At 41.9% G+C, this 24452-nt stretch overlaps 1 protein-coding gene across 2 annotated transcripts; it reads left to right on the top strand.

Moving 5' to 3' along the window:
* Positions 1-956: 956 nt before the first annotated feature.
* Positions 957-24177, top strand: Mmd (monocyte to macrophage differentiation associated). 2 transcript variants are annotated; one of them, XM_090351068.1, is made up of 7 exons: positions 957-1210; positions 6689-6770; positions 8283-8443; positions 11685-11759; positions 13522-13623; positions 16189-16258; positions 22160-24177. In XM_090351068.1, the coding sequence occupies exons 1-7, from the start codon at positions 1185-1187 to the stop codon at positions 22358-22360; spliced, it is 717 nt and encodes a 238-aa protein (XP_090207194.1). In that variant the 5' UTR covers positions 957-1184; the 3' UTR covers positions 22361-24177. The 2 variants fall into 2 exon arrangements, with proteins under 2 accessions (XP_090207194.1, XP_090207195.1); XM_090351069.1 differs by having other exon boundaries at positions 1206-1282.
* Positions 24178-24452: the final 275 nt, after the last annotated feature.

The raw sequence follows: 24452 nt of genomic DNA, 5'->3' as shown, positions 1-24452 counted from the left end.
ATTCTATAACTTGGCTATTGTAATCCTATCACCTCTGTTTGTCTCCCTGTTTGTCAAATGAGTAATACAAAGCCTCATTTCTTGGCAAGATTAAAGCTATCATTATGAAATATATCCTTCTAGATCCTGGCACTTGGGGGATTAATGAAAACAAAACTAGAGCTATGGGTGAAAAATTCCCCAGCTTTTCAAGGCTTCATTGCAAGCAAAGTAAACACGCATAAGAGGCTAAGGTCCCCTAGAGAGTCTCAAGTTTTTGAGAAATGGGGGAGGGGGGTGTGGATACCTGGAGGACAGCACACCTGGCTGGGAAAAGATCAGTGAACCACTCCTTCAAACTAATTTTCCTTTATTCATTTGAGTATCTCCTCCGGCAAGCCCTCGTAGTTTAAAAAGTGGAATAAGAAGAGGCAGATTCAGATCTACTCTTTATTTGGAAGCTACAACCTTCAGTCTCGGATTATGCCCTCAAGATTTCAACCTGTTCGTATGACAGAAAGGAAAGGTTTCAAAATCTGCCCTGGCGCATCACTATCCCCTAAATGATGCTGGAATGATATAGGAGTAAGGCTAAAACGTACACCGAAGTCACTGTCTGCTTGCTCTTCTCTTCACGGTTGCTTTTAAGAGTCTTGGCACAGGTCCTTCCTTGAGATCCCGGTCGTTTTCCCGGTCCAGTTCTAATCGGGCTTCATCAACCGGCTTTATCCAAGAGACCCGCCCTTCCAGCGCCCCGCCCACTTCCAGAGCCCCGCCCCCTCACCTCGTAGCCCCGCCCCACCGCTCAGTTCCGCGGATGAATGGCAGCTCAGGGCCCGCACCGCTCTAAACGTTGATTGGCTACCCAGGGTGATGACGAGCAGGCGGCTGAAGACTCACGCAGGTGGGCGGAGCCAGCGGAGGGAGTGGAGCCTGGCTCTAGGGCGGAGCACCGGCGCCCGGGGGCGGAGGAGCCGGGGAGGCGGGAGGTGCCCGGGCCGTTTAAGCGGCCTCCCTCCCGCCCCCAGCCGCCGGGTCTGCCCCAGCCCCCGCCCGGATCCCACCCCCGGCGTGTTCCTTTCTGGCTTTGCCCCCGGCGGGCACGCTTTAGCCTCCGGAGCAGCTCCAGCTCATGCGGGCCGCGCGCCCCGCCGCCGGCACGGACGAGACGGAGCTCCGGGCCCCCGCGGAGGAGCGGAGGATCAATGCGGTTCCAGCATCGCTTCCAGCGGTGAGCCGAGGCGGCGCGCGCCCGCCCTGCGGCGCGAGCCGGGCGCGGACCCCCCCCATCCCCCTCGTGCTGGTGCGTGGTCCGGGTTCGTCCCCTGGGTCCATGCCCCGGGGATCCCGCGCCCTGGCCGGGACCCGTTTCTCGAGCTCTGCCCGCCCTGCAGCCCCCGGGCGATCCCCGTCCTCCGGGGAGCTCGCGCCTGGCCCAGGTGCACCCTCGCGATTTGCGCGCCCGAGCCCAGAGCCTGGTCCTCTCCCCCCACCCCCCACCCCGGTCCCCGTCCGGGCGGGGCTCGTACCCGGGGGTTGGGGGGGGGTCACCCGGGGCGATGGGCACATCTGCTGGCTGCTGTAAAGCGGAGGAGGGGGGCGGGGGCTGTGCCTAGTGATCGGCCGTGGCCGCAGGGAAACTGAGGCACGCTCCCCCTCCCCCCACCTCACCCCCCCCCCCCCCCCCGCCACACACACCCCGGCCCAGGTTCGCAGCTTTGCCTGGCGGTGTCAGGGCCGCGCTGGCCTTTGGGTTTTAGCAGACGTCCCCAGGGCGCTGCTGTTTTGGGATCCGGGCTTAGGAGACCGGCTGGGCTGGGGAGTACGGAGGAGGGGCCGCCGGTAGGCGGGCGGGCGAGGCCCGAGGGCGGCCGTGGGCCGGGCTCCGATCCCGGTGTGTGTCTGCCTGCTGGCAATGGTCGGGGAAGCTGCCGGGCCCGCGGTTCCCAGAGGAAGCGCCGAGCTTTTCCAGTGTTCCTTTAAGTGGGTGAAAGTTCACCTCCCCGGTGTCGGCGGTAACTCCATCCCTTTGTCTCCACCGGGCATTTCCACCCGGTCCTCCTCCCCCTCCCGGCACCCCCGCCCCCCCCCCACACCTTCACCACCACGCGTCTAGCTTAGCCAGCCGTGCTGGGCGATCAGAAGGAAGAAAAGCACGACAGGGTCCCCCGAGGTGATTATTGCTGAATGTGGAGGCCTTGCCTTTTGTTTTAGAAATTTGTGCCATGCGCTCCCCCCCCCCCCCCCACACACACCCTTTCCAATCTCTTTTCTACCAGGACCCACACACTTGGGTGTATTTCACTCCTCCTCGGGTCTTTCACCCTTTGGTAAAAGCACCCAACACATAGGAAGAGATGTGGGTGTTGTCACCAAGACCCAGGGGTCCTAGATGTGGGTTGAGGTCTGGATTGTGCTCATCATTTAGTGTTTATTCTTGCCTGTCTTCCCGGGGAGTGGCAACTGTACATGTCAAGACTTCTAAGGGCCAAAGAGAACCAGGGTGCTAAGCCTCTGGCTCTGGAACTCGGGTTCTCTAGTAAAGACAGGTGGGGGCTTAAGGGGAGAATGTAACATTTGTTTTGGAGTGATGGGGGAGGAGGTGGGGGGGGTCCTGTGCCTTATGGTCTGATTTGGTTTCACTTGTCTGCACATCTGTGTGCTGCTTCCTGTTTTCAGAGAACAGTGGCTGTATTCTGTGAAATTACCCTTCTCTACTTGATTGAACATTTGTCTCTTCTACTCTTTTGGATTCTTTACAGAAAGAAGTGGGGGGGGCGGGAAAGAGGGCTGTTTTATTATGTGTTGTACCCATCTGAAAACGGTGCTAAAATTAGACAAACAGAAACAAAAAGATGACACAAGCTTCATTTAGGATCCTATTCGGCTGGTTTGCCTTTTGGCTGGATAGTAAATCTCTAATTCGTTATTCGTTTTTATTAGTTATAGGAAAGGGATTTCATTGTCACAGCTCTATACATTTACACTATGTATTCCAATCAATCTCACACCCCCCTCTCACTCCTCTCCCACTAAAATAATAGCAACCCTCACAGGTTTCTTTTTGTTTTTATAGTTGCAGATAACCTGTTTTGACAGTATTTAACTTCATTTATCATCCCCATATTCTCTAGTCTTTACTAGCACTGTTGTAATGAAATTTTGAACTTTTTTTTTGAATGTGTGTATGGGTATTAGGGCTTAAACTCAGAGTCTGGGCAAGCTCAAGGCTAGCACTCTACCACTTGGAGGCACAGCACCACTTCTGGCTTTTTGGTGGTTAGTTTTAGGTAAGAGTCTCATAGCACGCCTGCCTGGGTTGGGTTGGGACCTCGGTTCTCAAATCTCAGCCTCCTGATTAACTCGTGTTACGTGTGTGAGCCCCTGGCACCCAGTCAATTTTGGATGCTGTTTTATCCATTTAAAGATGAAAAAATACACACATGTTCTCTTAGTTTAGTGGCTGCACATTATTGTACTCTTTAGGTATTTGATCATTTGCTTCTTGATTAACTTCTAACTCTGATATTGTCTGAAGATGTGAAGGATGATAGTGAAAGGTAGTTCACAGGGACCTATCTCCTGTAAACTGATGCTCTCGCTTTCCCAGTAGATTTGTCAGGACACAGGAGCACTTGATTGCAGTGCAATCATTGTATTAGGCCATCATTTCTAGCTGGTTATAAATCACAAGAACACCTTTGCTGCTTTGTTTCTGATGGAAACTTGGCGGTTATTGTGGCTTTGGATCAGCTTTTAATACCCTGCCATTTCTATGTAGGAAGGCCACATAGCTAGCATTATTAGAAGGCTTTATGCAATCATGTCTCCTCAAAAGGTTTAGCATGTGAAAAGTTCCAAGAACATGCTTTGGGAAGCCAGCATCTACATGAGAATAAGGGTGTGTGCCATGTGCATTTCCTGGCTCCCATGTAAAGAAGGTGGTCTGCTTGGAGAGAAGCAGCAAGGCTAGTTAAGGCGTTGAGTTTTTAGACTTGAAATGTTGGTGTGTGGATGTTGGGGTGGGCTGGTTTGGAATGCATTCTGAAGGTGGTGTTGACACTCCTAGGACTCGGAATATGAATAGCATAGAGCACTCAAAAGGCAACCTGTGGGGATTAGATGGATCTTTGGCCTCAGTGGTCTGCTGGTGGGGTGTGGACCTACTTTTCTTATGGCTGATCTTTGGGGAGGATTTAAGGGATGTGAAAACCTGTCCCTGAGTTGCTCACTGACTGTCCCTTAGTTTTTGAATTCATCACTAGAGATTGGCACATAAGATCACTGAGCCAGAAGGAGGAGGTGGGAGAGAATGTTAACAGAAAGCGAGTGAACAGCCCTACCTGGCTAATAGATTTTTTAAATGTAGTTCCCATTCTGAGGGCTAAATCACCTTCGCTGGGGCCCTCTAAAGTATGCTGGCTACTCTGCTCAGGCCTCATCATTAGGTTACTTGCATTAAACAGAGATACCTTCCCCTTCTTGAGTACCTTACCATCTTCTGTAACTCTGGAAATTCTCTCATTCTTTTTCAGGAAAGAGACTAGACTTAGCATGTGGGAGTATATTTGCATTTTATGTCTGCTTTTCCATTTAGCTCTTAGGAATAAGATGAAAGGCTGCAGTGGAAGCTTGATTGCACCCTGGCAGGCTAAGAGAGAAAATGGGGGAAAAATATGTTATCGTTTCCCTGTAGAACCACTGTGTTGTTTATCCCACTGGGCCCCAGACAGTCAAATGCTCTGAGCATAGCTGCTCTTGCCATTGCTTACTGCCTGAGTTGTACCTTATCTGCCAGGAGAAACTGCTCAGGTCACTAGAGAAGGAGCATTTCCCCTTCCGAATTCCTACTTCTTTTTTGATGGGGATTGTTCTTCATGGGGCAGGGGACTGAACTTTCACAGACATGGTCATCTAGCTTCTTTGCTTGTAGGAGAAACGGCAAAAGTCTCTCCCTGTTGCCTTGTAATGGTCTATTTTTAGAATGGGTTGCCAGAGATATAAATTGCTATTTTAGTCTGCAGCCTGGTAGTGGATAGCAAAATCCTACATACTTTACCTTACACAGAAACACTTGCAATTTCATCTAACCTCATCCTTGCTGGAACCTTAACTCTCTGCCCTTTGACATTCATACTCATGTGTGACACTAAGAGCTCTGCTTTTATATTTTAGGGTGATGGTGTGACATCAGGATTCACTGAAAGCACTCTTCTCAAGAGAGTAATTAGTTTTCTTTTCACTAATAAGAGTGGTGTGGCAATAGTCTTATCCCTTAGGAAATTAATGAAATAATTTAAAGGATTATCAAGGGAGGAAAGAAAGATGTTTGAGATAATTTATGTAGTAGAGTAGTTTGGATAAATTCTAAGCCTGCTAGCTATGTATTTCTCTCAATAGATATTAAGCCATCTTATTAAGTACATGTTTTACACACCAGTTAAATACCTAACCTCTGGGTGGTACAAATGAAGTATACTTTCATTCTCCCTCAGTTCGCCCTGAACTATGTGTGTGGAGTTACCAGCCTCTGCCATTTCATTTCTGTTTGATATAAGGACATCAGACTCTTAAGAAGGGATAAAGCACTGGGTAGTCTTTTCAAGAAGTGGACACGGTTTAGAAATGGTATGATCATTCATTTTTAGCCCCCCTCCCCCCTTTTTTTTGCAACTTGGCTCTGCTATTTGGCCATCCTGGTGCCATTTTTTAAATCATATGCATGAATAATGTGTGACTAGCTAGAACTCTTCCATGCCAAAAAAAATTTTTTTTAAAGCCCCATTCTACCAATTTAGCTTGAGCAGAAGGATAATGTATTGTTCAAGGCTCATTGACAGGATGAACCTCAGAACCAAATGCTGTCAGGGCTCTGTTCTCCTGTTTGTATTTCTGTGTCCTCTTCCACCTGCTCTTCCTCCTCCTTCTCCCCCTCCTCCTCCTCCTCTTCCTCCTCTTCCTCCTCTTCCTCCTCCTCTTCCTCCTCCTCTTTTTCTTCTTCCTCATCTTCTTCTTCTTCCTCATCTTCTTCATCTTCCTCTCCAAGATCACTGTTTGATTTTTCCCTCCTGAAACCCCTCAGAACAATCCAGACTGCCTCATGCAACCTGATGTGGGTTTGGCTTGTGGGGGCAGGAAGGTGGCCTTAATGGTACTGTAGTAGAAGAGCCCATTCATCTGTTTTGCCATGTAGAACTTGTGTTTTTAGCCTGCTGCTAATGGAGATCAGAAGTTGGACCAAAAGGAAGTATGGTATGCTACCTGTATGTCTTAACTGGCTTCTCCAGTGTAGGCACATATAGTCTTATTTGTTGTGTTTATATGGATTTTTACAGCCAGAATATCAAGTGCTAGCCTTGAGGTTGAGTGTGGAAGCTAATTCTTTTTATTCAGGAAGGATGAAGATGAGAATGTACCTATTTAGGTCGCCTGCAGTTAGCCAAGTATTGCTTAAGCTGTCTGATGCCCAAACATGCCATATAATAAAAGGAAACTAGCAGGACAAGATTTTTTCTATCCCAGGATAAAAGGGTTTAAAGATCTACCTATATCAACCTTTGTACTTTCTTGGCGCAAAAACAGAAACCTTTCCAGTGCCTTTGGTTTATTTCCTATAAGAGTTTTTTTGTCAGCAATCATATTTTCACTTAGGATAGATGGAAATACACACTCTTGGCTTTGCTCACAAGATGGCCTTTTGTTTCTACAGTTTCATGAACCATCCGGCCCCAGCCAATGGCCGCTACAAACCGACTTGTTATGAACATGCTGCTAATTGTTACACACATGCAGTAAGTACACCTGTTCTGTTGTTGCCATATTTCCCAATAGGGCTTGAGTTGGAGGAAGGAGTGATTATTTCTCAAGGTCAGCCTGAGTAGGTAGACTTTACCTGAATGTTAGGACTGGACCCTGCCACCAGAAACTAAAGCAAGTTGAATGCTTTGTTGTATGTTGGAACCTAACATGTGCTTTGTCCTTTACTTGCTTTTCCTATTTAAAAAGAAGAATATTAACTAAGTACCTTAGTCAGAAAACAATCGAAGAAACTTGTTTATGAAGATTTGTCACCACTGGAGAGAAATGATGTTGATGTGCATTTACATATATATTTATATATGAATAATGTAAAGGTTATATATTAGGTTATACAGTGTATAAAAGTTAAAGAAAAATATATAAACTGAAACCAAGAAAAAGCTGCCTGATAGTTCTTGCTAATGTTTTAGAAGAGAAAAGCTGATTTTATTAAATTATACCCCAGATTTTTGGGATTGTAATGACCAGTGAAAATAGTTTAAAAGGAATACAAACTTGTCCTGGTATTGTTTCATAAGGATCGGATACTTGTATGTAAAAAGCTTAGAAAGAAGATAGGCTCAATAGAGGAAATTCTAAAATCACGTGAGTTTTCTTTCATGAAAAACTTACATTATTGTCCTTATTCTTATACTGCTGTGGGTCAGTGCAAACTTTGGCATCGGTTACTAAAATTTATGTTTGTACTTAATGTGGAATATGGCATAATAATAAAAATTCTAAGATCCTGGGGCTGAGGGCGTGGCTCAAGTGGTAGAGCACGTGCCCAGAAAGTGCAAGGCCCCAAATTCAAACCCTAGTACTACCAAAAACAAAAAAGACAAAAGCAAAAACAAAAACCCAGCCAGTCAAACAAATAAGCAAGTCCTCAACAGATCTTAAGATTCTGTTGTCTTATATTTGTTTTTGATTAGGTAAGCCTTGAGAGTAGATTTACTCTTCACTATTTGAAAGGTACTACTAAAAATTAAATAGCAACAATAATTTAAAATCTCTTTGAAGAATTCCAGTAAAAAAAAAATCAGGACAAATGACTTCAATGATTGATTTGGGATGTGTGTGTTTTATACATGATAATACTTACAGACTTGATTTATTCCAATGCTGAAATATTGGCATTTTAGTAGCTCGTGGGAGCTACAGGACTGAATATTTGAAAATCAGTGCCTTCTTGAGAAGTCTGTGTGTACAGCTCTGAACGAAGTGTGCCCTGGTTTTGTGAAATTAAGATAAAGAACACCTGTTTTGCAACAGTTGAGTAATGTTGCATCTTGGCCCATTTGTGTTTCCCATTGCCCGGTGCAGCTTCTTGGGCGCTGAAGTCTCAATACCTGCCTCAGCACAGCCAATAGCAACTGATGAAGGGAAGCAACTCTTTCAAATCATTTCCTGAATTTGTTTCTGTTAAACTGCTTGTGTTTTTAGCAAAAAGCTTTGGTCCTCTAAAAGCCAGGATGTTTATTTTCTGCCTCCCTTTCCCCTAGTTCCTCATTGTTCCCGCCATTGTGGGCAGTGCTCTTCTGCATCGGCTGTCCGATGATTGCTGGGAGAAGATAACGGCATGGATTTACGGAATGGGCCTCTGTGCCCTCTTCATCGTCTCCACAGTATTTCACATTGTATCATGGAAAAAGAGCCACTTAAGGTACTATGGATGTTGTGCTCATGTAGCCCAAGTAGTTCATTTAGTCCACTGCAAACTTTCAAACCTCTAACAGATGTGTTCTTGCCTTTCCATTAATGCTGTCCCCTAAACCAGGACATTTTCTGTGGGTTGGATAGGATTCAGGAGCCCTCTTCTCAGCCCCTCATGCCTCCAAGGAAAAGCAGGCCTTTTGATCAAGTAATTGCAAGCAATGCCTCACTAGCTCTCCAGATCTTAGGCCTTAAAATCTTGAGAGCTACTTTCCGGTTGGAACACACTCACTAGAATGTTGTAAGAGTGGGACAGCTGAGGTTTCCTCAGTGAAGCATGTGGACTCAGCGTGTAAGCTTTGAGTCTAGTCCTGCTACTTTACATGCAAAAGGTCATTGTAGCTCATAGACCCTCAGTGGTTTCATTTGTTAAATTGGGAGTTGTAATATCTGATTCCTAGGGTTACTGGGACAAGTGATTAAGATAATATATGTGAAAATAATTTGAAAACTGCAAAGGGACGTAAGACTCTAGTGTAAGGAATTATATTAGAGTTGGGGTATATAAACTGTGCTGTGAAGCTGAGCTTTTAGGATGAAGTTCTGTATATATGATTCAAAAGGTACATATTTTATTTAGCCTGATGTGGTGGCATGGACCTGTAATCCCAGCACTCAGGTGGTTAAGGCAGAAGGATCAAGAGTTCCATTCTAGCCTGAGCTGTCTATCAATACTGTTTAAAAACTAAAACACAGGGGCTGGGAGTTTGGCCTAGTGCTAGAGTGCTTGCCTAGCATGCATGAAGACCCAGATATGACTCCTTGGTACCACATACATAGAAAAAAAAAGCCAGAAGTAGTGCTGAGGCTCAAGTGGGAGAGTTCTAGCCTTGAGCTAGAACTAGTTGAGCTCAGACCCTGAGCTCAAGCCCAGGACTGGCCCCCCCCCCAAAAAAAAAAAACTAAAACAGAAGAAACAAAAGTTACACTTTGCCATTATTAACAGCAGGACACCCTCCAAACAATACTGCAGCTCTTGGCTTACCAATAAGAGGGATGTAACAGTGTACCTTCTCTCCATGAAAGACTAATTGGAGAGATAGCACACTGTCTAGGATGTAATGAATTGCTTGCAAAATAGAATCTGAATTAATTAATAGATTTAGCTCATGGAGATGCAAAATATCTTCTCCAGTGAGGAGGACCCCATAGATGAAAAGTTATTTCTGGTAATACTTGGAAATACCTTTTGGACTAAATGTTGTGGAGATGTCTATACTCCTGGCACTTGAGAGACAGAGGTAGGAGAATTGCAAGGTCATTGCCAGCCTGGGCTTATATATTAGCCACACCCTGCCTGAAAAAAAAAAATCAACAACAAAAAGAAGCCTAAATTAACCTTAAAAAGTCAAATTTCTTTTGATTTCATAGAATGTTAGAAAAAAAATAAATCTCAGCTATTAAAAGATGGGTTTCATTTGGGATTTATGAGATCATTACTGGTTTTAGCACATGAACCATCATAGAGTCTTATAACTGGAAAGAATACTTAGAGATTAGTTTATCTATACCCTTAACTTTCAGTTGGAGAAACTACAGCTCAGAAGTGACCTGATTTGCCCCTGTTAGAGATAAGCAACAGCACTGTATCATCCTCAGATTTCTAACCCTGTCTTTTTCAGCATGTCCTGTGCAATTGGTAGACTGCCACCCTTCCCTATAAGGTGACGGTTCCTTGGGCTTAAAATAAAACCACAGCATTGACTCACAAGGACATCGTGGAATGTACTCAAAAGAAAGCCACAGAGGTTCCGTTCTGTTCCGTTCCTGGCTTCTTACTGTTGCAGGGCCCCGAGGCCTGTCTGGAAACAGAGCACTTCATTATCTTCTTGGCACAACCCTGTGCTCGTGGTTCCTCAGCAGCCTTGGCCTTGATGTCTCGATTTCTGAATCAATAAAGAGTTGTAGATGCCTGCTTCAGTATTCAGGGCCTCCCTGGCAGGGGCTGGAGAAGAAGATGTAATGGAAACATGACTCTCTTAAACCTTGAAAGAGCATTGCTAGAATCATAAACCACATGTAGATGTCTGCTCTGCATTTCTTCTTTTTAATTTTTTTAAGTATTAAATAAAACCTTAGTTGAAGTGGGAGAAGGGAATTAGCAATTATATTGAGAGCATGTGTCGGTACTTGTATATGCTAGAAAGATAGGCTACATGTGCTTAAGGCATACGCACCACATTCACATTTAATGCTTTATGTACTCTAGGATATTTCCATTTTACTTGAAAGCAAGTATACTGGGAGTCAGAGGTGAACGACAGATCTTAAATGAGACCTAGGTGTTACTACCTTCTGTAAACCATGTGTGGCAATGCAGAAGACACCATTAGAAAGGCTCGAATCCTCTCAAAGAATCACAGTCTTCGCAGGAGTTTAAAAGGAAAAGAAAGATTTCCCCCTCTTCCTGCTACCCCTGTGCCATTTCCTAACTCTTTCAAAGTAGCATGTTTTAGCCTAGAGTCTGCAGCTAGCTCAGATTTCATTTTTCTTTTCTTTTTTCTTTTTGCCTGTAGTTAGTTTTGCCAGGGAGTTAGGTCTTTGTGTGTATACTTCCTGACCTTTTTTTTTTTCTTTGAAGGAGTGACTTCCTTAGAAATTCAAGCAGCCACCCACTTTAGGCACGTGCCCCTTTGTTGTTGTTTCTAAATTACGAAGTGTTCTATATTACAGCTAAACTGTCTACACTTAAGTTAAAGCAAATGCTTCTTTAAAAACATCCTAAAAAGATCAGAACAGGACCTCAATTCAGGCAATTGTTTGCTGGACCACTAAGAATTTGTGCCCTACACTGTGATAGATACTAGGGCATGATCTCTTCTCAAGGAATTTTGTCTTCCTGTTAGATAAGATCTTAAAGGGATGGAACATGGCAGAAAAGACATTGTGTTTGTTTATAACTATTTTAGATTTCTCAGCTATCATAGGGACTCTAGTCCTGTTTCTTACCCACGGTAGTAAGATTGTCTATTGCACCCCCCCCCCCAAAATAACAGAAATAGAAATTCAGCCCCATGACATCCAAGGCAAAAGCTATGACACCAAAGGATGAGTTGTAATTACCATGAAGAATTAGAATAAGAATGGAAATTGCAACGTAGAAGAATAGCAACCCATTCTTCCGGTCTGAAAATTGGTCCAGATCAGTGTGTCACTTCACTTGTTTACCGTCCCTTTCTCTCCCTCCACAGGACAGTGGAACACTGTTTCCACATGTGTGACAGGATGGTTATCTATTTCTTCATTGCTGCTTCTTATGCTCCGTGGTAAGATAGGATCTTTGTGTTTTTATATCTCAGTCATTCATGCCATTCCTTTCTTCTTTCCCTGCCTCCAGCCCTCATGCATGTACCACACCCTTCCTCCCGACCCACACATACTTACTTTTTTCCCCTAATTTGATTGACTTGTGTTAGAAGATTTGAAGGGGAGAACATGGCTGTTGTTCAGAACTGAGTTATCCAAGGATTGAATGGTCCCAAGAAGCATTGTGGTGAGCTTGCATGTAGGGTAGCATATTCTCTCTCAAAATCTGTAACTTTGACCATTGTATCCATATACTCTGCTGCATTTCAGAATGCTTGGAATTGAATTCTTCAAGTGGAAATATACATTTTTTTTTTAATTAAAATTTGGGCTGGGAGTTTGGCCTACTGGTAGAGTGCTTGCCTAGCATGCACGAAGACCCGGGTTCGATTCCTTGGTACCACATACTTAGAAAAAGCCAGAAGTAGTGCTGAGGCTCAAGTGGTAGAGTTCTAGCCTTGAGAAAAATCCAAGGACAGTCCTCAGGCCCTGAGCTTAAGCCCAGGACTGGAAAAAAAAAATTTAATTTTTATAGTGTGTGTCTTCAATTAGTTTTGCAATACAATGGCTACTATATACTCATTCATTTTCATTTCTTTTGCTCTCTGAGTAAGCAAACTAAACCACTAAACTGCTTACAATGGTTCAGGTTCCTTTATCTAATAACCATTTTGGTACAGATCAAATACAATTTTTTATGTGTTAATTCTCATAATTAGATAAACATTAGTTTTCCTTGGTCAGAAAGCCATGGTCCAGTTTTAAACAGAAATTCATATGCTATTAGGTGCTGCAGTCAATAAAAATAGCAGGCCTTTCTCTGGATTCTGACAGTCTTAGTCATTCAAAGAAATATAATTACCTGTTAGAATGAAAAGCAGGTGCTAGCTCTTCCCAACTCCTCTTACTAAATTATAGGTCTGATTCATTTTGGAGCAAGAATATATAAGCTTTTGTGAAATACACTTCAATTTAAAATAAGTAAACAAAATTTTTTAAAAAAATACTAAGGAATCAGGTACCAGAGTAGGCAGTTTGCTCAGCTATGGTTTTAGATATTCAAGAAGTAACTTTTTCATTTGTAATCAGAGATAATCAGAATATTTCTTTTTTAAAAAAAGTATTTAATGTGAAATTGGTATGCATGAATTCATAGCATTTGGAATTCAGACCTCACAGCAGCCCCTGGTTAAATTCTAGCAAAAAGTCTTCAATAACACCTGTGGCAGTAGTTCTTCTCATGTTCTGCCTTGGCAGAGAAGCTGATAATGGAGACATGGGGTCTGTGTACTGGATATCAGCTGTGGGTATGTGATCTGGTTTAGAATTTTGTTGAGGGTTCTTATTAAGCTTTGTAAGCAATCTACTTCCAAATACGTGTTCAGAAATGTAAAACAAGCAGCCTTTACGTCAGTGTGCCCTTGCTAGAAAAGGGGGGACACACAGCAGATGTTCTGAGACGCAATTTTATATGTCTGTTTTGTGGCTAGTTCTGTTTTTAACCCATACTGGGATTATTGTAAAGACTGACAGTGTTACCTTTGAGTTGTTAATTTTACCTCTGTTGCTCAAATATTTCCTTTATTTTCTTGTTATGCTGAATGCCTTTTTTTCCTTCCCTTCTCCTAGTATATTCTGTTTTCAGTGATGAGAAGAAAACACAGTTTTGTAGTTTCCCTTCATTTATCCCTTCTTCCTTTGTTTTCATGTTTACTTCTGTAGGTTAAATCTCCGTGAACTTGGACCCCTGGCATCTCATATGCGTTGGTTTATCTGGCTCATGGCAGCTGGAGGAACCATTTATGTATTTCTCTACCATGAAAAGTAAGAGAAAAATCATTTATATTTGATAGTTTCCAAAGTTAACTTTCTAAATTTTACCTGCATTGCAGTGTAATTTTCTTTCTGTTTATACTTCAAACTAGTAGAAATACATAAACAAAACTTACCACACTTTCAGCAAACCTTTGGTACCTATATTTGATGGATAGATTGTTATGAGAATATAGATATGAATGGCACACACATGGTTTAATGTGATTGAGAATTAAAGTGGTCTATCATTTTGAAGCCATCTCTTACTCAAACTTGCGTTATCCTCTGTAATTCATAATCAAAGTAATTTTTAAGGGTTTCTGTGAAGATTGACAGTAACCAACTCCAAGACCCCAACACAGCACTTGAGAAAGGGACCATTTTGAAGCACATCAAACTCTCAGTATCCTAGCTATTTAACCCCTTATTCATAGCTCATAGTCATAAGAGTTATGCAACATTAAAGAAAGATCTGCAATTGTTTTCCCAGTCGTGGAGTTAGAACTCAAGGCATAGACACTATCATAGAGCTCTTTTGCTCAAGGCTAGTGCTCTACCATTTTGAGCCACAACTCTACTTTGGGTTTTTTAGACTAATTGGAGATTAGTCTCACAGGGTGAGATTCAGGTGTATGTATGTCTTCAGCAGAATGTACCAGGATGGCCTGTGAGCAGCACAGGGCTGTCTTAAGGTCTGCTTATTCACAGGTTTACTAGGGACTTGAACTCTGGGCCTGAATGTTGTCCCTGAGCTCTTCAGCTCAAAACTACCACCCTACCTCTTGAGCCACAGCACTACTTCCTCTAGGGCATACATTTAGAAGTGACATATGTGTCCTTATATGTCTTTTCATTTTTAAATAACATTTTAGGAGAATAATCTTAAAGGACAGTATATAAATACGAATCGAAGAATGCTATGCTCTTGGATTCTGCCCGGGCTGGGTTTGAACTATGATCCTCAGATCTCACCCTGCTGAGTAGCTAGGATTACAAGTGAGAGCCAGTGGTTGGTGCCTGACTTAGGCCTTCTGAAATGTATCAACCTGGAGACTTTCAAGATCTTCCACTTCAGCTTCATGCTTAAAATTGGGAATACTTTGGATATGCATCAAATATATGAATCATCTAGAAATTAAGAGTCCAAGTCTTCTGATTCTAATTCCTATTTTATAGCTCTTTCCATTATGAATTTGAGAAACTTACAATCAAAAGAAAAAATCATTGGATTTATTAATTTATAGCTCTTTAAATTCTTTGTCCATTACACTTGACAGAATGACTCTCAGAATCAGACATAATTTGTATTTTGTCAGAGAAAATTAAATTGTTTTCTCTAGTCCGGAGAAAATTGTACTTTTCTCTAATGTCTTTTTGACTTTGAATTTCACTTATGTACCTTGAACTATAATTTGCAATGCCAAGTGGTGTTACGTGGTATGCATAAATGCAAGAGAATGGTTTGCCTTCTTGGGCGTAAACCCCTGAATTATATCCTTGAATAAAATAGAAATAAAGTAAGGAAGCTATTGTTTCTTCCCTTACAGGTCTTGTGGTATAAACCACTTCCTGGAGTCCATTCTTTCCTTGATAGCTACTTCATGGTAGCTTTTGAGTATAGAGCACCAAAATGAAGTGTAATTATCTTTGACCATTCAATTTGGCAATCATTGAATTGTGCTGCTGTAAGTGGTATAGATCTAAACATAAAAAAAAAAAAAAAACTTGGTCCCAACCTTGGTGGAACTTTTAGATTAGTTTGATGAGGCAGAAATGTATGTTGAATTTTATTTATTTTTATTTTTGCCAATCCTGGCAACTCTGAGCCTGGGTGCTGTCCTGAGCTTCTTTTGCTCAAGGCCTACTGCTCTGTCACTTGAGCCACAATGCCATTTCTACCTTTTTCTGAATAGTTTGTTGGTGATAAAGAGCCTCGTGGACTTTCCTGTCCAAGCTGGCTTTGAACTGAGATCCTCAGATCTTAGCCTCCTGAGTAGCTAGGATTCCAGGTCTGAGCCCCCAGCACCCAGCTTATAAACAACATTATAAAAGTTGCAATTGGAACACTTCTTGTGTCTTTTATTAAGAAAAGTGAAAATTTGATATATTTAGATATATTATGTTGAATTTTAATACAGCTGTCTTGTAGCCAAAAATGATTGCCTTAGAAACTTGGATTTGTTCAAATGTCTTTTCTACAGGGCTTGCTGGTTCTCTGCTCTTGATACATTAGGCGCAGGTCACTGGTCCATCTTCCTCCATTACTATTCCCATAGCTCTGGGTTGCAGTGGTGGCAAAGCAGTGTCACAACAGAAAGGGAAAGACGCACATTGCATTGGGTTCAATTACAGCCACTTTTGGCAGAAAACATTGTCTGTAGCAATGAGTTTTGAAAGAAAGGCTAGTTCTTTACCGTCTATCATCTATTATGTAGACGCCTACTATTCTGCTATTGGGAAATGCATTTCATTTGAATACTAAGAAGTTTACTTTTTTAAAAATTGACAAGGAAAAGCTGGTATTCAAATGACCTGTGTTAAAGCAATAAAATAGCCATATTTCTATTCTTGCAGGTATAAAGTAGTTGAGCTCTTTTTCTATCTCACCATGGGGTTTTCTCCAGCCTTGGTGGTTACATCAATGGTAAGAAACAGCCTCATGATTCATTTAATTCCTTCATTTTTAATTTTTAATAATATCTTTAAGTAGTACTTGCACTCAGAGGTTTTAGTTTGACACGTCAATTTTATAAGTGCAGTGCATCTTGATCAAAGTTACCCTTCCACCATTCTCCCCATATTTCCTTTTAAGTCACTGAGGCTTGTGCATGCTCACGGATACAGTATGTAGGTTTCCTTCCTGAAGTTACAACAAGTATATTAACTAGAAAAAAACTTAAAAAAAATATAAATAATGAAATGTGCCAGCAATTTGGACTAAGTACAGTGTTAAGGGTTGGAAAATTATACATATATGTGTGTATACATATATAGACATGTGTACATACATATATATTTCTCTCCTTTCGATGATTTTTATATATTTAATCATTTTTCTTGAATAACGTCTACTTTTACCCTTACCCTCCTCCCCAAATTGCATGTGACTATGTGACAGTGGATATTTCTAATTGGATTCATTGACTTATTAACCTTAAGTTTCTGTAAGAAAATAAACATTGAAGTTGGTTGTAATGGAGAAAATATAAGTTGCTGGTCTGTGAATTTTTTTGTCAGGGTAATGTATAGAGAGAGGGGTTACAGTTACATTTGCTAGGTAGTAGGTGCATTATTTCTCACACATTGATACCTCTTCTCATGTTTTTGTCCCCATTTCCCTCCTGCTACCCCCCTCCCAATCATCTTGTTTTCCCCCTTTCCCTACTTCAAATAAACAAATAAACGTATATACAATATATCAGGCAACAAAGTCAGATACAGTAACAATATGAGATAAACAAAGGGCAACAAAAGAGAAGAGAAATAACATACATTAAGAACAACAATCACATCCTAGAGATCCTTTCATTAAGTCTCATATGTCCTTATGTACCTAGGTTCGAGCTATTGTAATCCTCTGCTAGGAGGGACCTACAAATGAGGGAAACCATTGAGCCTATGTTTCTTTGGGTCTGGCTTACTTTACTTAATATGATTTTTTTCCAAGTCTTTCCATTTCCTTACCAATGGGGCAATGTCATTCTTTCTGATGGCAGCCTAGAATTCCATTGTGTATAAGTACCACATCTTCTTGATCCTATGGGGCATCTGGGTTGGTTCCATATCTTTGCTATGATAAATAGTGCTGCATTGAACAGCATTGTGCTAGTAGCTTTAGTATGTCCTTGTTTCTGGACATTCAGGTAAATGCCAAGTAGTGGAATTGCTTGGTCCTAGGGGAGCTCTCTATGTTTAGTCTTTTGAGGAAGCACCATAATGCTTTCTGTAGCAGTTGAATGAGTTTACACTCCCACCAACAGTGTAGTAACGATCCTTCCTTGGCCTATGAAATCTTAAGACTCAGAAGATGTTAGAAGGCCATTTGTAGGAAGACTGCGAAAGGCCAATCTGGGCCTTCTAGGGGGCCCTGTCCCAAATTCCAAGAGGAAAAATAGAAAAAGATCATTTGCTTCCACAAAGAAAGATTCGCAGAGTTCCCTAATAACTTCACTGTTATTTATTTTCTTTTCCCTTTAAAAAAAAAAAGAGTCCTTTTTTTCCCCTCCCTATCCTATAGTTTGCAAAAGCAATAAATGGCTGAAATGAAAAAATCTGCCGTGATGCCATGACAGCCATGTAGTTTTACAGGGCTATTCAGGACACCGAAAGCAGTCTAAGCAGTGTGTGTAGATGGGTAATGAATGATTAGGGCAGGATTTCAACTGCATTCCTTCTGGTATCATAAGATCAGGTCTATCCAGTATTCATACTAGCCTAAATCTTTAATTGGCATTTTCGTAAGTGAGACACCAGCAGGTGACTAATGTTTATGATGATGAAGCAGGGTAAATCCCCTCACCGCCATCAGATAACCTAGAATATGGCAGGCACGTACAGCTCAGATCCAAGAAAGGGATCTAATAAAATTGTATAATGTCTTTGATTTAGAGAAACTTCAGGCTGCTATGGAAACCACAGGACAGAAGGACCAGGAGCAATAGATTAGCTGACTAGAAAAGGCAAGTGGGAGCTACAAGGTGGTTGGAGTTGGAGCTGTGCTCTAGGCGGAGAATAGAGAAGGAAGGAATTTGGACTGGGAGAATGCTCAGCATCTCCAGGGAATTAAAAGTAGCTCACTGTTTGCATGGAAGGAGTTCGAGCACCTGCTTGGTTGCATCCATACACGTGCTGGAACAGGTGTGCAGATCACCCCAGTGTGATGAAGAGGGACAGAGTCCAGATCAGAAAGGACTGAGCAAGTCAGCTAAATTCACAAGGAATCCATTTGCTTTGAAGACTCTAGGCCTTGGTTCTTATTCTTTGTGGGAGTCAGGCCTCTGACATAGAGAACTGGGAAACAAGAACAAAAACAACTGTTTTTGCTTTTTTTTATTTTGAACATGGACAGCACAGGAATGACTCCTGAGGTTAAAGAAAGAGAAACAACAACAGCAAGAAGAAAGGAGCTTTGAATTCTCCCCATTTGTTTCCTTGGACATGTTCCAAGTAGCACTAAAAGGATATAGAGCCCAGAGAGAGCAGTGTGCATAAAGGAAACAGAAATTGGCACTTCGGTCTGCTCAGACAGCTATAGTAGTTTGCGGAGCAGCTGGAGAGGATGGAGATGCAGAGAGAAGCAGCTCTAGAAATCTACAAAGGAGATTTGACCCGAACCTGGGGCTGAATCCAAGCACTGCAAAACTCCGCCAGCCTTAGCCAAGAGTAAGCCATTCCTAGGCCACGAGATAAAGGGAGATTCCAAACAGCACCCAGTGCTGGACTCATCACCGTTTCAACCATTCCAACTGAAGAGACCATTAAACTGCAAACACACAGTTGACCTGCAAAAGCCATTTCTGAGGAACAAAGCTCTAGCCCTGTGTGTTAATTTTTCATCTCTGTGACAAAATGCTTGCAAAAACAACTTGGGGAAGGAAGGATTTTTGTTGGCTCAAGATTTCAGAGATCTCAGTCCACAGGCTATGTTGCTTCTGGGCCTGTGGTGAGGTAGAGCATCCTGATAGGGAGGGAGTATGTGGCAGAGCAGAGGTGATCCCTTCATAGGCAAAATGCAGAGAAACCCCTAGGGAAGGAGCTAGGGGCAAAATACACCTTTTTTGATCTGCCTCCGGTGACCTACTTCCTTCAACCAGGCCATACTTCCTCTTAATTAGTCCAGGTGTGAAATCTTGACTTCGTCCTTGGAATTGAAGGTCTCACTAATTACCTCTCAGAAGCTCAGCAGCTGGCAACCAAGTCTGTGACCCATGAGTTTGGGGAGACATTTAATAGATTCTAACCATAAGCACCTAGATTGAGGGTGTCATAATATCGTCATCACATTGGCAGTAACACTGAACTGCCATATAGTATTACCTTAAACAAATATTATGGGACAGTTTGTAGTAGGAAAGTCCATGAAACTCATTACCAATTAACCCTCAGAGAAGCATAAGTGGCGCCGTGGCTCAAAGGGATAGAACATTACACTTTGAGCAAAAACGTTCAATTAAACAAATTGTTTATTGTAGAAGAAAATAAAAATGAGTGAAATTGAGAAGACAGGTCCACAGAAATGACAAACTGAATCCCTTTCCCACCCCCTCCCCCAAAGTGACTACCCAAGGAATAGAACTTGGTAACCTGCCAGGCACTGGTGGCTCATGCCTGTAATCCTAGCTATTCCAGAGGCTGAGGTCTGAGGATCAGGATTCAAAGCCAGACTGGGTAAGAAAGTCTATGAGACTCTTACCTCCAGTTAACCATCAGAAAGCTGGAAGTGGCACTGTGACTCAAAAGTGGTAAGGCACTAGCCTTGAGCTGATGAGCTCAGGAGCAGCACCAAGCCAGGGTTCAAGCCCCATGACAGACCAAAAACCTGCAGGAAGAGATCACATCGCCTAATGAAATCGAACAGAAATGATAGTTGGAACTTGCCTTTCTTTCTTTCTTTCTTTCTTTCTTTCTTTCTTTCTTTCTTTCTTTCTTTCTTTCTTTCTTTCCTTTTGAAGTTACAGATCTACACAGCACAGTGGAAGCAAAACATGGTAAACAACACCAAGGGCTAGCATTAAATTTCTAAAGCATGATGAGGGAACTAATGAGTCAGGGACTCTGGAGGCTCTTAGTAGAAGATAGATTTGAATAGGCACTTCATAAAGAAGTATGCAGTGTCATTATCATTAGGACAATGAACATGAAAGCCCTGAATGAGCTCCCACTGTATATATGCTGTAGGATGGTTGAAATTAAAATCTAGAGAACTCTAATTCCAACAAAGATAAGTAACTGGAACCCATCCACCCCCAATGTATTGCTGGAAGCAGTGTAAAAACTGTGTGTAATGTACTGTTACCTACAGAAGTAGACCTACATTTCCCAAATGACTCAGCAGGTGCTACCCAACCAAAATGAAAACATACATTGACAAAAGACTTCTAAAGTCATGTAAATATTGACTGTGTTCATGGCAATCCCCAAGCAGCAAAAAGGGGAAAAAAAAAAAAAGGCAAGAGAGTTAATCAACCATGAACCACAATAAGAAGGAATTAAAGAATATACAACAGGACTGTGCAAATCTCAAAAAAGCATATATATGTTGAGCAGAAAAGATGCCAGACACAGAACTGTATGTACAGTAGAGTTCTTCCTTCAGGTTGACTGTGTCGATACTGTTGGGATCTGTACTTGCTTTGGTGGCTGCAGAGTAAGTGGCTATCAAATAATATACGTTTACATGGGTGCATACATGTGTCTAGTCACACCCTACCTTGAGATCTGCGTGTTACACCATAAATCATTCATCATTAAAAACACACAAAAAAGTAATGTTTCCTAGTCGGGTACTATTGATTCATGCCTGTAATCCTAGATACTCAAGAGGCTGAGATCTGACCATCAAAGTTCAAAGCCAGCTCTGGAAGAAAATGTCCTTGAGACTCTTATGTCCAGTTAACCGAAGTGGCACTGTGGCTCAAAATGATAGAGTGCTAGCCTTGAGCTAAAGAACTCAAGCACCTGGGCTGGCCCCATGGCTCCATGGGCTGCAGCCATCACTTGTCTGTCCTTGTCCTCAGCCCTCTGATGGTCAGCCTGAGATTTTCCTTGCCCTGTGAAACCAGCACCTTCTGGTTCCTCATCTTCAGATATACAGGGGATACTATGTATTCCTCAGCTTCCAAGCACTCCTCTCTCCCATCCCTCCTTGCTCACACTGGTCTTTCATGGACCCAGGTCTTTGCAAATCATAGCAGCTTAAAAGGACTGGGAGCATCTGAGAGGCAAGGAGAGAATTTGCACTGTGTGATGAGTATGTTCAGAGGTCACTTCCACACTTCCAACTCAGACTCAGGTTCCTGTGTCAGCCATAGTGAGGCCACACCCACAGGCAGATGAAACTGCCTCCCCCTCCCCCCTCTCCCCCATCCCCCCAAAGCAGACAGTGTTGGAGGAGGCCAAAGGGAAGTGAAAGCCCTAGCTAGCTGAGGTAGGGATACTATAAAGGGAGGAGGTTCATCCTGCCTGCACAGACAAGAATGCTTTTAAAAGGGAAGGTGAAAAGTTCATTATATTGACCTTTCTGTGTCTGGCTGGTTGCATTCTCACACATGCAGCAGATGGGTATAGCTGGCTGGGATTTCGTGTGGAGCCTATAAGTAGATGGTCCTAGAGATGAAGAAGACTGACAGTGCAAAACTGTGTCCCATGAAGTATTTAATGTGTGTTTTATGTCTCTAGATTAGGATTCTGTTCACACAGAGCTTTTTACTGGCTAGAAAATATCAGGAGCCAGAGGAAGGACAGAGTTCTAAGCTGTCTCTGGAACTCATGGGAGAGTTAGCACACCCTTTTTATTTTTATTTTGTTCTTTTCCTCTTTTTAACAGAACAACACGGACGGTCTTCATGAACTGGCTTGTGGAGGCCTCATTTATTGCCTAGGCGTTGTGTTCTTCAAGAGCGATGGCATCATTCCATTTGCCCATGCCATCTGGCACCTGTTTGTGGCCACAGCAGCTGCAGTACACTACTATGCCATTTGGAAATACCTTTACCGAAGTCCCACGGACTTCATGCGGCATTTATGACCAGTCTGCTAGGTCTTCAAAGCAGTATTATCTTGGTGGTGGCACTTAGGAATGGGGTAAGATGATGATTGCACTGAGGGAGAAAGAAAGAAGAAACTGCACTGACTTCATATATACATACATATATATATATGTGTGTGTGTGTGTGTGTATATTAATGTAATTACTGTGAAAGTATATAAAGCTGTGTTCTGGAATTTTCTCCCTCACAGCAAAAAGATAAGGTAATGAATTAATTGTTCATTCCATTTCACTGTCATGAAGGATTCTGGGTAGCCTTGGCCACCTGATGTTTACAAATAATGATTTTGTATTTTCATTTTCAGATTTTGCTAGATGATATTTTCTAAATGACTAGGTCAGGTTGTAAACATCAGCGCAATAACAGAACTTCCTTTTTAAGAGAAATTTAAAAAATTGTTTCTATCACTCTCTCACTCATTGTGTCCAAGGATCATGATCAGAACCTGCACTACTTGTTACCATGTTTCATCTTGGCATAACATGGTTATTTTTTTAAATAGGAACTTTAGGTTTTTGTAAATTTTTAAGAATGAGTGTCATTGAAGCGCATCTCTGCGATTTCCTTATCCATCTTGTGACTTCTTACAACAGGCAGTTCAACATTCCACAAGTCAACAAGCCTAATACCTCTTCTGATAGTTTTATTAAGTGTGGAGACATTGCCAATTTTTAAAAACTGAAGTTTTCCAAACTTTTCTGCCAACCTCTGACTCCAAATTCAGTGCTGCTTTGGGCCATATTAGTAAACTTAGTTTGGGTTACCAGGGATGGAGAAATATTTTGATACCATTAACTTTTGCAAAAGATTCAATTCTTCTCTAGGCCTTCAAGGTCTGTTTCAGCACCGAATGGGTGTCCTGTCTGTATTCTGTTAGTGTCATTTGGCCATCAGTGGAAAGCTCCTTGAGAGTATTATGGAGTATAGTGAATGGTAGAATTGCCTGGTTTGGTGCCCAGAGCTTAATGCCCAATGTGATTAAGTCATTGTCATTTAGTTCTATAGTATCAATTTGATACTTGTTTCAAATTGTGAAACTAGATGCGTTGATTCACATTTCTGCCTTTTATTCTGTCTCTCCCAATATACACTTTGCTTTTCCTTTCATAGAAAAATATGAATAACATTGTTTGACAGGTAGAAACTCGTGTTTGTAGTCCATGGGTTATATCATGGCACATATTTATGTATGTATGTATGTATGTATGTATGTATGTATATATATATTATTTTTCACTGTTACTTTTCCCTCGATGTCTTATATTAAGATTGATGTATTATTGCTTCATTTGGTTAATCTCTTATTGGTGGTTTAAGGACTAAATTAACCTTGCCTTTAGATTAGTGCTCAGGTTGCCTGTTTAATACTAATGGGCTTGTTCAGTGGAATTGCCTGATTGAAAGTAAAGCTTATGTAACTTAAAGGAAAGTTTATTTTGTTTGTATGTGTAGGCTGATGCTGGAGAACTGTGGGGAAATGAAGAGCAAAAGAACTGATGTTGTTGAACTGTGAAATAGGCAAGGTACCGGTAAATAATACCTATCCGACCACCTTTGTATGCATGCTTCTGACCATCTGGATGCTGGTTGTTTTGCTGTGTATATTTTGTTTATAATGTATTAACTTTTTGTGGATTTATTTAAAGTCTGTTCAAAAGTCATACTGTTAAAGCCACTGAAATGTATATTTGGAAAAAAAAAAACCAAACTTGTGTGCTGTAGACTAGAATAAAACTGTTACTTGGATATGTTCCACTGTCTACATCAGATGACCGGAAATAATGATGCAGATTGAGATTCTGAGCTCATCTCTCATTTGTGATTTGTATACTAAGCCTTTTGTTTCTTTTTTAAATCAGAGTGGGAAGGGAAATATATCTGCCTGCTCATGTAGAACTTTCTAGTCTACCTTTTAATAACTTGAAATGCTGAAGCCAGCTCACACATGAATCAACACACAATCAATTTAAAGTATGCTGGTTGGGGCTTGAAGATTCTAAATTTGTAGGTGATAGGACTTGTTACCAAGAGAGAAGCCTTTTTTTGTTTACTTTATATAATATACCGTAG

Source organism: Megascapheus bottae, chromosome 17 (assembly GCF_031878675.1).
Source record: "Megascapheus bottae isolate mThoBot1 chromosome 17, mThoBot2.hap1, whole genome shotgun sequence".
Taxonomy (NCBI): Eukaryota; Metazoa; Chordata; class Mammalia; order Rodentia; family Geomyidae; genus Megascapheus; species Megascapheus bottae.
Note: the sequence above shows the minus strand (reverse complement) of the source record. Positions and strands in the feature narration are given on the sequence as shown.

Excerpts from the sequence above, each read along its gene's own strand:
- Mmd (XM_090351068.1), top strand. The coding sequence starts at position 1,185 with ATGCGGTTCCAGCATCGCTTCCAGCG. Across the intron at positions 6,771-8,282 it reads CTAATTGTTACACACATGCA|TTCCTCATTGTTCCCGCCAT; the intron begins GTAAGTACACCT and ends CCTTTCCCCTAG. Across the intron at positions 16,259-22,159 it reads CCTTGGTGGTTACATCAATG|AACAACACGGACGGTCTTCA; the intron begins GTAAGAAACAGC and ends TCTTTTTAACAG.